Source organism: Talpa europaea, assembly GCF_964194135.1.
Source record: "Talpa europaea genome assembly, chromosome: 13".
NCBI classification, from domain to species: Eukaryota; Metazoa; Chordata; class Mammalia; order Eulipotyphla; family Talpidae; genus Talpa; species Talpa europaea.
Window position 1 is genome coordinate 82,689,349 of NC_140080.1, and position 18,926 is coordinate 82,708,274.

An 18,926-nucleotide genomic window follows, 5' to 3' on the forward strand; every position below is an offset into this window, starting at 1 on the left:
ACCCATGCCTTTACGAGTCCATATAGATATAGTATTTATGTATATATATATAGTTAAGAGTGTATTTGGATTGCCTGAGTAACAGCTGTCTGGCAAACTGGACATGATGGCGTTCTCTTTTCACAGATCTTGTTGGCACATTCCATGCAGAAGAGGTTGTGGCCACATGGAACTAGGGCAGCAATAACTTCATTCTCAAAGCAAATCACACAGTCGTGCTTTCGTCTTGATTCTGGAGGTGAGCTAGAGGTGGAACCACCATTGGAAGAGGAGTAACTATTGGTACCATTAGAAAAAGCAGGGATGTATACTGGAAGGCCAACGTGGTTGCCTGTACTAGGTGGGTCGCTCCTAACCCTCCGAGCAAGTGGGTGGTCAATGCTCTCAGGAAATGTAGGAGACAGACGAGGAGTAGATGGCTGACTTCCTCTACGCTGAGTTTTCATGTTACCAGAAGGATCACTCCCAAAGCCAGAGAGTGGGTTAACTGGTTCAAACGGAGTCCAGATCGTTTGAGCGGATGTTGGTAGAGAGTCAAAGGCAGGAGAATCAACTGCAAGATCTTCTGAGCCTACAGATGGTAGTGTGTCTCCAAACCAAAAGTTTCCTGTGCTAAATGGGCTTGTTGGACTAAAGTCAGCCAGCCTGTTGCTTCCAAAGTAGGAATCTGTAGACCCACTTCCCAGAGAACTGGAACTATCATTTCGATAATTAGATATCATTCTTGCGCGGCTAGGAGGAACTGGATTGGAGGAGAGCCATGCAGAGCCTAGGGTGCCACCTTCAAAGCTTACATCAGTACCGTTGTAATGGAAATCATTCTCTTCGTTGAGCTCAATATAGTTTCCCGTACGCATGGCAATATGCATTTCTATTTCTTCTCTTGCTCTGTCAACATTTTCGGGCATCCCTGTCACTTCAAAGACAGGCTCTTTATCTCTGCTTGGAGTTACTATGTATGTGTGGGTCTGCTGCTGAATTCTTTTAATAGTTGCTCCTTTGGGTCCAACTACTAATCCTACCACACGATAGGGGACCCTAACTTGAACGGTGGTTTGACCAGGCAGATTAGGACTGCATGACAACCCTCCAAGGGCAGGGCCATTTTTGTTTCGAGATGCACGAATCATGGAGAAGTGCTCTGCAGCTGACAGGATTTCTCTTTTGGCCATGGCAACATCTTCTTTTCGTCCTGTGACAACAAAAATGGGCTCTTCACCGCGAACAGGTGTCTTGATGTATGTGTTTGTCTTGGCTCTCAGTGCTTTAATTTTACAACCTGTTAGAAAGAAAATATTCCATAAGAACCAGCATCAACAATATAAAGACAAATCTCAGCATTCCAATCACACTAAATGTCTGCTTATGAGTATTTTTTTGTTTGCTTGTTTTTAATTCTAAAACAAATCACTAGACATTGATAGCTTTCCTGAATGCTCCTAAATCCTCGTCTGGTGGTCTCTCATTTGGGAAGAGGTGGTGCCTCTACTGAGAGGCCTCAACTCAGAAGTCAGGCTTGTCATTTCCTTCCATTTGTTATTAGTCATTGCAAATGATGCATGAAGTACTCGAAGCAGGTGAGCTCTGCCATCAATGGGTGTGTCTTTCAGAACACTGGCATTTACTACCTTGCAGAGTGGTGGTGGCAAAGAAAAACTATTAATACTTTGTGAGACATTTAATATCTATTGTCTCATTTAATCTGCACAATAACCCTATTAACACTCCTTTCATTTGCTAAGGAAACTGTACAATCTGTCCAGGTTCACAGAGCTAGTAAGTGGCAGCATCAGAGTTAAACCTAGTTTGACTTCAAAATCTATGCTCTTTTTGTTAACCTAAGAACCTCAAATTTTGTATGACTACCACAAAATTTAACTGACTTCTACTTGTCCTATCACTTTAACTTAGTATTTTTCTTTCCTTTGATGACAACAAATAAATAGGGGTGAGACAAGTATAAAAGTCTGGGGTAAAAACATTAACAATGATTTTGCATTCATTAAAGTTCTTGCTACATTCAAAAGAAACACAGGACACTAAATGGAATATAGGTACTGGATGTGCCATTATTCAAGAAGGTCTACTGTGATGGGCAGATTCATTCTCAAAAGTTTTTAGCCCCAAATTCTAAGTATATTTAATTTAAAAAACTAAGTATCTAAGATATATGTGCATAACTGTTCCTAAATTTTTTACTTTAATCAACTTTTGGGGAATAGTTACCCATTACCAGTATCAACTGCAAGAACAGAGGTTTTCAACTGTAACTTAAAATGTCAATTATACAATTAAGGCATACAGCTCTAGGGTTATACTTTTCAAAGATCTTAACATGACGCTTGTGCCTGAATAAATCTGTTCTCATGATATAGCATGCTACTCTTTGTTCTTCAAAATAAAGACAGCGAGGTGTGATTGGAGATATACATGACAATTTAAGCAGGTCTTTTTCTTAATCTTTCCCCTTTTTTGGCATCCAATTCATAATGTGCAAAACTATACATATCATTTCTAACATGCATAACCGCAACAGCCATGCCCTACAGGTCTCCATGCCTCCCGTCTTGCCTCACTTCAATCCATTCTCCATATTCACTTTGGCCAGATGCTTTTTAAATAAAGCACAGATCAGATGATGACTTATTTGCATCAGTACAACACACAAAGCCCTTCTTTACCTAATCACCTTTCTCTAACTTATCTCTTAATCAGTCTCCTTTCCCCCCTCCTCACTTGCTAAACTTTGCAGTCTGTGCCCACCATATTAAACTCCTATCTGAGCTCCCGTGCCCTGCCTCTTTCCTCCTAGTTCTGCTTGCTTAGCTCCTACTAGTCCTTCAGATTTTACTTAAGTTGCCTCATCCTCTATGAGGATTCGTCTTCCTCTGGACTGCTTTAGGCACCCTTCTCTAAGTATTCTCAGAGCACTGGGTGACTGACCATCAGTATATACCATGGGTGGTCATGAGATAGTTGTTGAAACAAAGATGAGTCTTATTTTATAAAAACACTTGGCATCATTCCAATGCATATTGTTTGTCATCTAAGTTACTTTGTGCCTAGCTTTTAAAGAGTGTCATATTGCATATGGCCCTATACTGCAAATCACATATTCAATACAACCTTACTCAATCTACTACTGAACTTTTGGATCTCAACCACAAATGAAGATCCTGTTTCCCTTTCCAACATGCTGTAGAATTTATAAAGTGGTTGTGCTCTCACTGCTGAATCCTAGGACCAATCATGAAGACACATTTAGTGCTAGGTTTACTCTAACCTGAGGGTTACATTATTTGAGTAGACTGATGGAGGATGGGAGTGGTCCCTAAAAGAAAAACTCCAAGGAAAACACTTCAAGTGAAGAAACTGGATGAGGTATAAGAAGGGTCATAAGAACGTGGTTTGAAAGCCATCTAGAAATTATTTACAATGAGTAGAATTTATGCTATTATGAAACATGAAAAGTTGTTATTAAGAATGCTAATAGTTTACATCTACAATGAACTAGAAAAATATATTGACAGTGTAACTTGAGTACAGGAAATGCTATCTTTGCTTATGATAGAAAGTGAATTGGAAGACCAGAACAATAAAAGACCAACTTTTGAGCCCAGATTTCCTCCAAGACAGGGAAGTAAGAGGCCCATCCTGCCCCAAAGACAGAGTGCTTAGGTTTTTTGCAGATCAGCAGTAAGAAGGTAATGGTAATTATCCCCAAAGATGGGGATAATTTGAATGGTGGGGGTGGGGGGAGGGTTGGTGACAAACTAAAGGAGAAAACAAAGTTTCATTATTTTGCAGGTAGAGGATGTAAAATGCTTCCTGGGGAGTATTTCAGATTTTTATTTGAAAATTCAAAGACCTTAAAAAAAAAAAAAAGTTTATCTATCTATCTATCTATCTATCTATCTATCTATCTATCTAAGAACCCAAATATAGGCCAGATGCACAGGAGGGTGACAGGATTCACCAGAGACAGAACGGGGAACAGAACAGGCAGAATGATGAAATACATTGCTGAGGGGAGTAGCAGGCGCGGCAGGAGAGGTCTGCTGTGCCATGTGGGACCCTCACCGGCCAGCCGGAATTGAACCGGTGCTGCAGAGGCTGCGGACAGCTTCACAGTGCAGCACTCAACCGCCTGCTCCACCAGGGGAGGCCCTAAAGACATTTTTTTAAAGGCATGAAAGAATTTATAAACTGAATGATACAAAACTCAGAAGTCATAAAAGCAGTGATAAATTAGACTACTTTAAAAAAAACTGATGTATGACCAAAGTCACCTAAAACAAGACATGAAAATTGACATTTTCATGGGAATTACAAAAAACCTGAAAGCAGAATTAGTATGAGGAAAAGGACATCCATATTTCTTGTGTGCTGTATAATCCGCTCTCTCTGGAGGTCAAGTTTGTGACATCTATCAAAATGACAACTGCAAGTGTATGTGTAATTTTGTTCCTACAATCCCACTCATAGAAGAGATTCTGTAAAAATGCTTGCACAGGTGCAAAATGACCTCTGGATTATTGTGATTATTTATATGATAGTGAGGCTGGTACAGCTAACGTAATGAAGTACAATGCAGCCGTAAAACTGGTTGATTTAGGAGCACAGGACAGGAGGGAGACTTCATTTTCACTGTATACTCCCTTATTTTTCACTTTTGAGCTATACAAATGATCAGTTTTTCAAAGAAATATGATTAAATCAGAAAACTTAAAAAACATTTTATGAGATGTAGCTTATTAGCTGTTTTTTTGACTAGTACTGGAATTACTGTAAATTGTATGGAGAGCATGGTAATTTCATAAACTTAAAGCTGACAATTCCAAGGATTAACATTTACTTTCTTACAAATAAAAATCAACACGTTGGTAAGGTATGTTCAAGGTAGCCTACCGGCAGAAGCCTACACCAGACTGAAGGTTAAGAAGTAGGATATTAGCAATAATTTTCATAGTTCTAATTTTATTTTGATTTGGATGTAAATTGCCCCCCCCAAAAAAACCCCCTGCAATTTATTTCCTGGTAGCATGCCATTTCCTCTTTCTACACCAGTGTGGCTAGCATGTTTTGCTCTTTAGCTGCAGTCAGATTTCTGATCTTCTCACTCTGGCATAGCAGGGTTCTGTCTTGTTTCTCCAGTGTAAGGAGAGCCTCTTTCTTCCTCCAACTGCTTTAGTAATTAAGAGGGACAGGTCCTCTGTTACTGGAGAAGAGCTGAAAGTGATGGTATCTTCAATGTTTCTCAAATATGGATTGCACTATCAATTTAATGGGTTGCAATCTGCATTAAAAAAGGGGGCACTAATGTGTTCCAAATGTTTCAGTGCAAAGTACAACAGGTTGCAATGTAAAATGTTCTTTTGCTGGGGGGGGGGGGGGAGACGGAGTATCACAAAACCAGTAAATTAGATCATTTTTAAGGATACTTTCCAGTTGCATAAACATGTGGACTGATGTATTTAAAAACAAAAGAACCAGATGTAGCATTATGGTCTGCAATGTAGAGGTAATTACTATCTAAATCAGTTCATCATAAAATAGGAAGATTATCCAGATTATTTGGATGAAACTGACCTAATTACAAATCCTCTACAGCAGAGTTTTCTCCAGTTGTTCTCGATGCTCTGGCTAGTGAGGAAGAAGGTCAGTAATCCAGAGGTAAACTGTCTATGGAGCTCCCATGGCAAGAAACTGCAGATGGCTTCTAGGAACTGAGAGAGAGAGAAGGAAAATGGAGGCCTCTATCCTACAACTTACAAAAAAAAAAAAAAAAAAAAAAAAAAAAAAAAAAAAGCTTCCAATAACCAGGAAGCCTGTTTCAGGATCCGTGTCCCAGATGAGAAATGTAGTGTTGGCCAAGGCCTTGATTTTAGCCCAGTGAGACTCCAGAATGGAGAATGCAGTCACACCCCATGCCCTGTCTTCTGACCTAGAGAAATTCAGATAATACATTATTATTTTAAAACCACTAACCTAATGTGAATTTGTTATGCAACAACAGAAAACTATTCAAGTTCTTTGAGACCAAAAGGACACTGCAATCACTGCTCTAAGATAACAGCAGCCACAATGTTTGGCGCCTGTACTATATTCATATTCTGACAGTCTGGGCGCGCCATCAAAATGAAGCAGTTGCCTTCAGCATACAGCAGTATATTAAGGCATCACAGCAAATACGGAATTGCCATTAGTTCTTCATAAGTCCAGAATTCTTTTCCTGTTCTTAATTTTGTATATTATCTGCTTCAGTTTTGTACTGCTGCCATAACAAGGTCTCGCACATAGTGACAAGGACACACATTTTTATTTTGTATTTCTGTAGGTCAGAAGTCTAACATGGGCCTCAACAGGGTTTAAACCAAGGTGTGGACAGGGTAGCGTTCCTTTCTGAGGAGGATCTATTTCCTTGTTCACTCAGGTTATTAGCTGAATTTCACTGTCTAAGGTTATAGAACTAAGTGCCTATTGCCTTTGGCTGTCAGTTGAGGGCCATTCCCTGCTTCTTAGGCTTCCACATTTCTTGGCTTGTAGCCCCCCTTTCTCTATCTTCAGCCAGAGTGATAATAGTGGGCCCACCCAGATGATCTCAGATAACTTCGGTTCTTAAGGTCCCCCCTTCACGGTTGCAAAGCCTCTTGCCAAATTTAGCATATATTCACAATTTCCAGGTGATCAGGGTAGAAGACATCTTCAGAGAGGGGTTTATTCTGCTGACCACAGTACCATTTCCCTTCTCTAATTATTTCTCCCTTTCTTCCAAGTCTCTGGCTTTTGAACAGAGAAAAGTATCTGACTCATGAAAATTCAAAACCCAAACCCAGGATTGCTTAGAAACTCAATGCTCAGGTCAACGATGAGATAAAAGGGTCATGAAATGTGTGGAGATCACAGGCATTGGAATAGTGTGAGGGGATAGAGCTAAAGATAAAATAGATTAAAAAAAAAGAAAAGAAACACATAAGACAGGGTGTTTATGCTGAGAAGCAAGCAGCTGGGCAGGGGAAGCTCACGTAAAAGCCCTCCACCTGTCCTAGGGCTTTGCCCAACTATGCCCGGTTAAACCGCTCCTTTCCCACAACCAAGGACATTTTCCAATTGTGAAGGAAAGCATCACCCTCATGCGTGATCTCACCCATTCAAATACTTAAACTGCCTGTAAAGACACTGGTGCTAATTCCAGGCGACATGAAAGGAACTATCACAATTTCGGATCACAAGGATCTAAAACAATGTATAGTCAGTCGTATGAATGAAAACAGACATACAAAGGTGTGGAGCACAGAAAAGGAGAGGTCTTTGTAGTGCTTACACAGTAAATGAAAGAGGCATCTGAAACTAGTCTAGAGAAAAGTCTTTTTGCTGTGTGGGAAGGGGAGCAAGGGAACAGCAAATGCTAAAGCAGTGAATCAGGAGCACATGATGGCATTTAGGATACACACCTGGTTTTAAGCAACTCTCGGAGGGTAGAATGGTTGGGGAGATGGACATATTCAATGTCAAGTGAGGGAGTTTAAACTCCATCTTGCAGGTATAAATAATTTGCTTTTTAAAGAAATTAGTCCCAAATGTTATGTCTAGTGTTACTATTTTGACAAAGAATTTTGTTTTCCAGAAATTAAATTAATTCTATTTTCATTCACTCCATAAATTAGCTACACGCATGTTATATGGCGAGTTCAGAAGCATGACCATTTGGAAAAGATGAGATAGTATGTGTAAAAGGTTTTAACTATCATCACAAATATCACACATGAATTTTTCGAAGTCCAGTTTAAAAGAAGCAATGTAAACAGCAGGACTGGGCTCTAATCTATCACTAGTTAGTTGCAGTTTCAATGTCAGTCAAGTCACACTTATATTTCTTGACCAAGTCCCTCTTCTCCTAGGATATAGCCACCTCTTCTTTCTGGTCTAAAAAGCACTTGGGACAAGGAGACACTACCGTATGTCACATACATCTATCTTTGTATACATACAACCTATCTTTCCTCAAGGAAAGGTAGGTTGAGCAAATGGCTGGGAACACAAGACTTTGGATAGACCATCACCAATCAGCTACTTCAACTCTAACAGGTCCTTTATTTTTCCTTTATAGGGGAGGGGAAACTGATTAAAGATACTATTCTTATCTGGTTTTTGCAAGGACTAAATGAAATAATGTATTGAAAATGCTGATCACGATGCCTGTTACTCAGTAAGGTGCTCAGTAAAGGGTAGCTTTTGAGAACTATCTAAGTAAACCCATTCCCTTACTAAGTATTTCATGAGTGACTGAACTAATTATCTGGGTGACTGGGCTTAGCTTTGAATTTATAAAAAAAATTTAACACACTTTTCAGTTTCTCAGGCTCTCCTAGATATATTCTCACTTAATCATTGTAATAGCGTGTGAAAAGAAGGGCCAAAAAGAGCACAACTATATTTGCTCAATATCTTCCAGCTAGAAAGTCAGGTCTCAAACCCAAGTTGTCTTAATCTGACAGTCACTATACTGTTTTTCTCTAAAAGCAAATTTGTTTCATTATGTATTAGAATGGGGGGGGGTGTCATATTAGTAATGATTTCATGTAAAGGTTTTTTTTTTTTAAACTTGGAATAGTCTAGACAAGAATATTCAAAAGCTTTTAACTCTACAAGGACTCAGTTTCAGTATTATTCTTCAAAGACTGATAAATATCAACTAAATCCTCCCAAGAGGATTTCTCATGCATGCAATTCCGAAATTTAAATAAATCATTTAGACTAGCAATGAAGTATATTCTAAAAAGCATAATATAGAAATACTAGTTTTCCCTTTTCAGGCCCAAGTGTCTTGTTAACTCCCATAATTACATTTTCTAGATTTCTTTTGTTAAGCATACTGTCTCATTTTAGGTATCATTATGAGCACTTTAAATATCTGCATTTATATGATTTTAGTTTTGCTTATCAGTATTCACATAGATAGCAAATACCTCAAATTGAGTAGTGCCTACTACCACTTTAAAAAAAAAAAAAACAAACCTCAAAAATCAAGGTTGATTGGGGCTCCTTGTGTGGAGTTAGGAAAAAAGGAAAAGAGGGGAAAAAATCCCACTTACCAAAACAAAGAAACTAAAACAATAAATAATGGCAAGTTTTCAATCTAATAATTCAGTTTAATAAAAGAAACACTTTGCTTCAGGCATGTTAATGACATTAAAGATGCAAAGATAACTAAGATTCAATTCTGGCCTCACTGTCGTGTATCAACTTTAAGCACCAAAGGATTTGGTGTTTGCACTTACTGTACAGACAGTGAATTGTCATTTTCTTTTGTTGGTTGGTGGTGCTGTTCAAATCTTCTATATCTATGCGTAATTTTTTGGTTTTCGTGTTCCATCCCTTAAGGAGATAGGTGTGTTAAGTCTCCAACTGTGAGTTTGAGACCCTGGATAAGTTACTTACATAGTAACTCATAAAGATCTGTTTCCTTGTGTAGATCTGTTCTCTTACCTACATGTTAGAAATAAGGATCAAATATGAAATGACACTTAAATAATGTTTGTCATTATTAAAAGAAAAGAAAATTAAATAAATCAATTTTCCAAGCCAGTTAAAGGCAGTTAGAGAATTTATCTCCTAATGCTAAACTGCACATTTAGACTGTGAAAAGCATGTAAAGATCAACTTTACAAAACTAGGAGGATTTATGTTGAAGTCAATCTAACTGGCAATTTGAAACAAGGTTTATTTTTGCATGACTTTAGGGACTCTTTTTGAACAAAGATCTGAAATAAGAGCTACAAGAGATGATCCAATTCAATCTCATTTTATACATGAAGAAAACTGAAGGCTAGATTTGCCCTAAGAGTAATCACTCCCAGACACACTATTCTCTCAATCTGTATTATTTCCCTCATAAGAAAGAGTTCAGAAGAATTCCCTCTACATATAAAATATTTTAAAAGTTCAAGTAAATATAACTCTCCCTTTTTATTTCACTTTATTTAGGCAAGAGGATAAACAATTTAATAAATAAGCTTATATCTGGCATTTCGCTAAAACCCAAAGAGTGTAAATTAGAGATGAAAGGCTGAACAATTTTCCTAAATGGGAATTTTTAAATCAGGTTCCTACCTTTAGAGGATGCTAATAGAAACTTTGGAATATACACTGGACTCAGATTCATTTGTGAATGATTCTTTTCCAGACTATTTAGCTCTTCACCAGGAAATACATTTCAAAAGCTCTGATTTTAAATAAATTTTAAAACAAATAAATTTTAAGACATACTGTAAACATGAAAATTTGTAATTTATATCATTTAGTTAGCAGTATACCCTAGGAAAAATGTACTAAAATACAACTACTTGGTTTCAACTAGCATTTTAGATTGTACTGGAGCACAATCCAAGCTTTACCGTAACTTCATATATAATTTATTATCTCTATACTTTCAGTTGTACAATGAATTTGTACTAATGACAGCCTCTCAATCTTGATCCGCACAACAATTGGGAGGGGCTGAGAAGAACAAATAGATGAAACAGGTTTTTATTCCCTCCCTAAGAGACCCAATGAGGATAAATACTTTGTCCAAGGTTCTAGGCAATAAATGGTGAAATGAGGTTTTTAACACAAGCTTTCTGATTCCAAGTTCAACTTCCTTTTCTACAGTACACTGCAGTGGAAAGGTAGAAGCAAAGCCAAAGGGGAAAGGAGAATTGGGGCAGTAATAAAAAGGTCAGCTCAAAATGCAAAGTATTTTTACACCGATAACCTTTTTTTGATAAGATTTTCTAGTTATCTGGAACGAAGCCCTCCAACTAACTACTTTATGCCTATGTTCAATTACATCTGTACTTTTCATTAAGGAATTCTGTACTATTTTAATTATTTGCATATTGCTAATAATTGCATATTATTTTAATAGTATTTCATGATGAAACAGTGGTCAAACCAAGCTTTCCTACATACAATGAATTGTAGTTTTTTGTTTACTGGACAGAGGCAACAAAGCATATCCACATGAATTGTCTTTAAATTCCAAACACTGGCACGAAAAAGGTTGTATTCAACCAAAAGGGTTGTATACACAGGGTAACTTATTCTCAAAACCAGTCATGGAATAAAGATTCAAAATATTCAAATGGCATTAGGACATGCATACATTCAGTTTTGTATAATTGAGCTTGGCAATTCTAATATTAGAGAATTATTTTAAAGCCCTGAATATCAGATTTAATCTTTATGCATTACTATATGGTACCCAGTGGTAGCATGGGAAAAGAGCTAAAAGGAAACCCACAAATTATGGTCTCTAAGTAATTTGTGAAGCATTAAGGCACAGTTTAATAAAAAATATCGCTTTAGAATCACCTGAAGGTCAATGGGAGTTTAAACTAGACTATCCAATAATTGAATTGGAGCTTCCTAAAGGAGTTTTAGACTGCAGACACTTATTTAGTATCTTATGAGCATTATTTTTTTTCGTTTTGAGTTCAACTTTAAATTACAAAACCTATATGGTATAAATTACATTTAAAAAAATCATGCAAACAATCCCATATATCACAGAATATGTGGTCGTCACCATGGCTGTTCACTGATACTCGATTCTCTCCTTGTGGACTGGTTGTAACGCACTTTCTTACCAGATGTGTGGCCAGAAACTTGCTCTGATTAATGAGATATGAACAGATGTGATCATTATTACTACCGGTAAAACATTTAAAGATTGGCACGTGCAATGCCACCATCACTCATTTCTCCAGCATAGGGGAAGACCAGTCGACACTTGAGATGGTGGTTGCTCCATCTGCCCCTATCCCTGAATGACTAAATGGAGCAGAGCCCCCTTGAATTTTTAAACAGAGTAGCTGAAATTAATTTCAGAGTTAACTTACCAAAAGTAACATGTTTATCTATTATAGTTTCATGTATGTCCATTTTCCCTGTCATTCAGAATCTCTAAAAATACTGTATATATTATACCAGCTGCAGAAAAAGAATCTGAAGTCTATGGAGTTTAAGTGACTTGTTCAAGAGTTACTGGCAGAGTAACCAGAATTCAGGGATTTCAATTTATGATGGTTGGCTCTTTCCAATATATTATAGTTGAGCTGAGATAGTTAAAGACAATTTGGGGTAGTTTACAATAAGCATTATTATATTAAAATAAACATTCTAAAACATTTTTGTATTCAACTTAAGGCAAAAATTATTCAATTTGTACAAATATCAAATATATTAAAAATGGAAGCAATATAGAAAGCACATCTCATAATTAAATGCTACCTTTCCGTGAAAATGTAGATGTAAAAAGAATTTCATAGAATTCTAACCCATAAACATGCTTGGAAATTTTTCTAAATAGAAATCCTAACAGAGTAATTAACAGTTCTCAAATACTTGCCTCCCAGGATCCTTTTTAGGTTGTTGGTAACCAGGAGGTAGAAAATACACCCTTTTCCTCCCTAGTGAATCAGAATAGTTCATTATCTGAATAAGGCAGGAAGAAAAGGCAGGAGAGTCTCCACCCATTTACAAACAATTATAATAATTGAACCTTTCTCACTGGTCCCAGAGTTAATACAAACTAATATCAGCTAAATTTAAAAGTTAAAGCCTAGAAAAATTACAGTATGTAGTTTTTAAAGTTTTAAAGTTATAATACACAAATTAACTTTCTGAGCTATGTATGACAAAGTTTTAGACACATTAAAACTGCAATATCAGATTAATCTGCTTTCTGTGTATTAGACCTCCAATTTTTATTAATTCAGACAGTAAAGATATTTTAAGTTATGCTTACTAGAAATCCAACATCCCAAAACCCAGATGCTTAGGGCAGAAATTACCCAAAACATTATTAACCTTCCTGAGTAGGATGCTTCAACAACGAAGCAGTAATGTACAACGCAAAGAACTTTGTCTTACAAACTGGTGTAAATCCAAGTTCTACTAGGTGACTTGATCACCTAATAAAACCTCAGTTTTTACATCTATAACATGTGGATAACTACCTAACAGGGTTAAAGCAAGTGACATAGTACCCAGCAAAGAGAAGAGCAATGATTTTCCCACCTCCAACACCATAAAAGGAAAAAACACTGCACTTCAGCATTATTCTGAAAGTTTTTCTTCTCATGAAATGCGTTTTTTTCTTGAATAGAGAAATTATGTACAGCGTAAATTTCACTTTACACCCAGACAAACATGCTTATTTCAGTTCTGTTAGACCTTCAAGAGTGGTCTCACCATAAGAAACTGGGAAAAATTACTACATGGACACATTGAGGATAAATGGAAATAATGTGACATGTTTTAAAAGTGACAATATGTGGGCCTCCCCGGTGGCGCAGTGGTTGAGCGCTGGGTTGTGAAGCTGCCAGCGACCTCTGCGGCGCCGGTTCGATCCCTGGCTGCTCCCCGGCCACCTGAGGAGGGTCCCACATGGCGCGCAGACCTCTCCTGCCGCCCGCTGCTCCCCTCAGCAGTGTGCTTCGGTCTTTCTGCCTGCTCTGCTCCCCGCTCTGGCTCTGGTGAATTCTCTCACCCTCCCGCGCTTCTGACTGTACCCAGTGCATGTATAAAAACAAACAAATAAATAAATAAAACATGCCTCTTAAAAAAAAAAAAAAAGTGACAATATGTGAAACTACTGAGGATGAGAGGAGACAAAGTAGCTCAATAAGAAAGAAGAACATTTCCAGAAGGGTCTGGTTCAATAAAAGACAAAAAGGGAATGCAAGAAAATCCACTGGAGTAAAATATTAAAAAAAAAAAAATTCCAGTTTCCATTTTTCACATTCCTAAAAACATCAGTTTTAAAAAATATATCAGCACATATATTATTCATACATAAACACTCAGATATTGGGAGTACAAATACAATTAAAAGCTGGAGGTTTTCTAGAATATGAAGATAGGAAAACACACATTAATCTTAGTGATATAAATAATGGGCTATGAGTCTTTAAAAACAAGGGAATTTATAACAGTAGATAACCTAGTTAATTAAGATGGGCATAGTTGTTTATTTCACTTTTTAGTCTAACTAGATACAATGACTGTACAAATTGGAACAAAGTTTGTTGAGTCATTAAAGCGCCTGTTAACCACTGTGACTGTGCCTTGGTCTTTTAAAAGATCTGTTCAGATTTACTTTCAATGTTTTACTTAAAAACTTTAAAAACTTTTAAAATGGTCAATAATCCTCTTTAGTTTGAGTTTTACAGTATTGGTTTCAAAATAGGATGCAAAATTGAAAAAAATAAGGCCAATCAAACATTTGCAAATGACCATATGCTACTGGGGAGTATGAGTATGAGGTCAACATTTTGCCAACTTTCATCACTATCAAAATCAGTGGTTTGTTGTTTTGAAAGGCACTGGAACCAGAGGCAATCTACATGAGTTGTCAGTCTATATGACTCAGAATTCCATTTGCCCTACTCTGCTTTCAGAACCCAAGTCATAAATATCTCCATCTGTGACATAATTATTCCTAAAACCAATTAGGAGATGTCGAACAGAAAATTATGACTTCAGGTAATGAATAAAATGGCAGGAATGGATAATTTGTAAGGATGAAAATATAGCTCATCTGAAGCAAACAAATTAAATGATTCTGTCCTGTTTTACTCACTCAGGGAGTAAGGTACTCCTCCCCCATGGGGAAATTTCACACTGTGAACACAAACATTAGAAGTTGCCTAAATCTCTGCAGGAGCGGGGAAACACGGGTTTTATGACTGTGGCTAAGGGGTCAACGATCCACTAATTGAATGGTTCAGAAAAGGAAAAGGGCAAGACTTTGTGCCAGTATGACAAAATAGAGGATGATGGCGTATTTTTAACAGTGCCATCAACTATAGGAAAATCTTCAGGGGAAAAGGAATAGTCAGCAATTTGTCTCAATGCCCTAAGACATAAAGTCACATTTCCTTATTCACTAGTAAGCACAGCCCTAAAAAGAAAAATTATGACTTTATCTCATTAGCTACAATTTAATAGATGATACAAAATTAAAACTTGGAATGAAGTCAGTTTACTTGTAAATAATGAATTTGTAGAAAGATAAAAGTATGAAATTAAGGATCATTTTATAGTCTTTGAAGGGTAAAATATGGAGAATAAAAGTTTATTAACCAAATATGCAAAATGTCAGTCTTGCCCCTCAAACTAGCAAATAATGCTGTTTTCCTAAATTGTCACTAAAGTCACAAAGAAGCAACTTGCGCAGAGATGGTGACAGCCTGCCTAGTATCTTGCCTAGGGTTTTGTTTCCACACTCTAGTCAGAACCCACACCCTTTCTCACCACTCCCCTTTACAGATCCTGAGTATCAAAAAACCTCAAAACTTTCCAATCATACCTAGAGATTATTCCTCCACACCTTTCCTCACATTGTTCCTCAGTCTTCCATCTACATTTGTTAAAACCTTATCCATTCTACAAGGCCCTTTAGGGCTGATGTTCTCACAAGTACTCTTGTTTGTCACACACTATTGTTAGTGCTATTCCACTGTTGACTAGACACAGAGCTTCTTCAGGGCAGCAAGTAAATTAATTTCACGTCCCCAAGTGCCACAAATTCAATGCCTGACAAAAGCTTGACACACCTAGTAATTCCTCGATGTTCTTAAATGAGTGATCAACTATTCTGGATTTATAAATTGGGATGTCATAATTTTATCCTGTGTAGATGAAACAGCTGTCTCTTGGATTATTGTTCCTGCTATTGCAAAAGGCAAGGAAGGCACGTGAAACTTATTTACCAAACAAACTATAGGAATAGATCCTCAAATGAAGGGCACCAGCTTTGAATGCCGCTTTTATGTACCAGGCATCAGGCAGTCTGGAATAAGCTCTCTCCTCTACCCAGATTTCGATGAATTTTTCTTATTAAAATCCTAGAGGTAAGAAACGAGCCAACTCTGATATCTGAAACCACCACATCCACAGACCTCTTCTGTATGTGTACTCCAGACCAACGGGGAAAGATGAGATCATGTAGCAAGCGGGAGCGCCATCATTTCTCTTTATCTGACCCCAACAAAGCTCTCCCCAACAGTGCGGAGAACACCCCGACCAGCCTAACCGCCCCGAAGCCAGGCCGCCGCGGGCACCGCCGCCGCCTTAACAAAGGGGGGACGCGCCTCCTAGACGACAGGACCTTCCCTAAAGATGTCGGATGCGGAGGTGCTCGCGGCACCCCCTTCCCCCACCTCCACGGATCCACTCCTGGAATCCGAGACCCAGGTCCTTTGTCTGAGCCTGTGGGAGGAGTCTGTCTGCAGCGCCGGCGGTGCGGGCGAGCGCGGAGGAGCATTTGCCGAAAACTGTGTGAACGCAAAGTTCCTTCACTCAATGACCCGATGCCCAATCTTCCTCCCTCAGCTACGCCCGAGTGTGCTCGCGGCGGGCAGCGCGCCGCCCGGGAGTGGACCCCGGAGGCGCGGCGAGGGCCACGGCGCGGCCGGGCCGCTCCCCCCGGAGCCAAGTTTCCGACGCGGGAGGGCGGCGCGGCCAGGCCCGCCGGGCTCGCCCCTCGCCGGGGAGAGGAGCTCCCCCCGGGGCGCCGCTGCTGCCCGCTCCCCCGCAGGACACCCCGCGTCCGGGGCGCCTCCCCGCGCCAGGCGGCGCCGCCGACTCGCGCCTCGCCGCCCGGGCGCACACCTGGCGCGGCGGGTCCCGGGACACTCGGCGCCTTCCCCGCGCGCGGCGCGCGGCCGCCGGGCAGCCCCGCAAGGTGACCCCCCTCGCCCTCGCCGGCCCCGGCCCCGGCCCCCGCCCCGGGCGCCCCGGGCCCGCGCTCACCCTGGCGACCGACGATCTCGGCGACGTGCTCGGAGCTGGGCACCGGGACGCACTCGGTGGTGTTGACGCTCTTCCTCCGCAGCAGCGCCGCCTGCTCCCCGTTGAGGGCCGCCGCCCCGCAGCCGCCGGCGCCGTAGGCGTGGGACAGCATCGCCGCCATCATGCCCGGGGCATCGTCCGCGCCGTACAGCGCCCCCGCCGCGGCCGCCGCGTCCCGGGCCTCGAAGCCGCCGGCGGCCGGCAGCAGCACGGCGCCCAGGGGCCCGCCCGCGAGCGGCTGCGGCTGGGGGGCGGCGGCCGCGGGCGGCGACAGCAGCAGCAGCGCCGGCCGGTCCTCCTCCCCCGCCTCGCCCGGCTCCTCCTCCTCCGGCGGGTCTCCGTCCAGCTCCGCGCCCGCCGCCGCCGCCCCGTCCGCGCCCGGCTCCGGCGCGGCCGCCTCCGGGGCCCCGGGCCGGCCGGGCGGCGCGCGCTCCTCGGGGGGCCGCCCCGCCGCCCGCCGGGCCGGGCCCGGCGCCGCCGCGGCCCGCAGCGCCGGGGCGCCGGGCTCCGCCGCGCGGGGGTCGTCGAGGCCTAGCGCGGCCAGGCGCTCCCGCAGCGGCCGCCCGTCCCCCTCGAGGCCCGGCGCGCCCGCGGGCGGCGGCAGCGGCGGGGGCGGGGGCGGCGGCGGCAGGGGGGCCGGCGCCGCCGCCAGGGCCAGGGCCGCGGAGCTGCCGCTCGGCATCGCGGCGGCGGCGCGCGGTCGACGGCGGCGGCGGCCGGGTCAGGCGCGGCGGGCGGCGGGGCCCATGGCGGCCGCGGCCCCGGCCCGCTCAGCGCGCAGACACCTCTCCTCGCGGGAGCGGCGGGGCCGGCGGCCGGGCCCGGGGCGCGCCAGGGCCGCCCGCAGCCGGGAGGGCGGGGGCCGGCCGGGCCGGCGGCCGAGCAGGTAACTAGGTGGGTGGGTGGGGACGCGCGGGGCGGGCGGCTGGAGGCGGCCGGGCTCCCCTCTCAGGCTTTCTTTTGTTCCATGGCCTCAGCCAGCCCCCGGCGCGCGCGGCGGCGGCGACGCCCCACGCCGCTCTCCGAATGAAGCCGGTGCGCTCTGATTGGCCGCTTTTAATCGCCGGGAGCCCGCCCTCGCCTGCCCGCAGCCTGCTAGCGCCGGGCCCCGGCCCCACCCCCCGGCCGCTTCCACGGCCCCGCCCCGCCGCTCCCCAGAGCTTTCTGATTGGGTGAGCGGGACGAGCCCGCCCCTGAAGCCCTCGCCGGCCGTCCTCTCCCCTCCCCCCGCCCTCCCCTTTCCCTACAGGCTCACGAGGAGAGGGGCTCTGATTGTTCGCTTTACACGTCAATCTTTGTGACATGCCAGGTGGGGGCGGGCGAGGGGGCGGGACGAAGGCGGTAACTGAAGCCGCAAGCAGACGAGGAGGGGCTTCTGCGCAGGCGCGTGCTGTTCGAACGCACACCTGAGCGTCTGCCCGGCCGCGCCGCCCTCTTGCCCACCTAGGGCAGGGCTTTTAGGGCGCGGGGTGCGCGGCCGCGGGGTGGGCCGCAGCCCTGCGCCCGGAGGGCGTTGTTTCTCTAGGTTGAGGAAGAGATTTCCCTCTTGCGGGGTAAGGGCCTAAGGAGCCCTCGAAGGAGGGGCCAGGGAAGTTTCCTCCTCTCCGGCCGCGGGGGTGGTTTCCTGAACCGCGTGGCTGCCGGGCCTTCCCTGCGCTGCCCGGGGGTGCTCCGCCCTCTGGGCAGGGACCTCCCACGCCCCGGAGCGAGGCCGGTTGGTTACGTCGGGATCCCTGAAATCCATCCCGAGTACCTTCGGTTCTTTCGGGGCTCCCAAGGAGATGAAATCATCGTTACCACCGTCTCAGCGTCGGTCGCACACCAGGTGGTCCCACACCGCGGCTGTCTTTTCTAGGGGTTTATTTTCGATGGCTCGTTGAAGACAAAGCCTATCCCTTTTGTTCATTTTCAGCCTGCACCTCCCTCCTGTCCCCACCCTTGAGTACCGTGCAGTCTCCCAGGTTTTAACCACCAGTCGATGTCCTATGCAGCTATAATGCCAGCAACATAATGTGATTTTAGGATTTCTATGACCCCCACTAAAGTCGTTTTAACAAATAGGCTAAGTTAAGTATACTACTCAATAT

At 43.0% G+C, this 18,926-nt stretch overlaps 1 protein-coding gene across 1 annotated transcript; it reads right to left on the reverse strand.

The window, feature by feature from the left end:
* Nucleotides 1–35: 35 nt before the first annotated feature.
* Nucleotides 36–17,521, reverse strand: MEX3C (mex-3 RNA binding family member C; the record flags this gene model as incomplete). The annotated part of the gene is made up of 2 exons (XM_084252154.1): nt 36–1,279; nt 16,801–17,521. The coding sequence occupies 2 exons, from the start codon at nt 17,519–17,521 to the stop codon at nt 54–56; spliced, it is 1,947 nt and encodes a 648-aa protein (XP_084108280.1). The 3' UTR covers nt 36–53.
* Nucleotides 17,522–18,926: the final 1,405 nt, after the last annotated feature.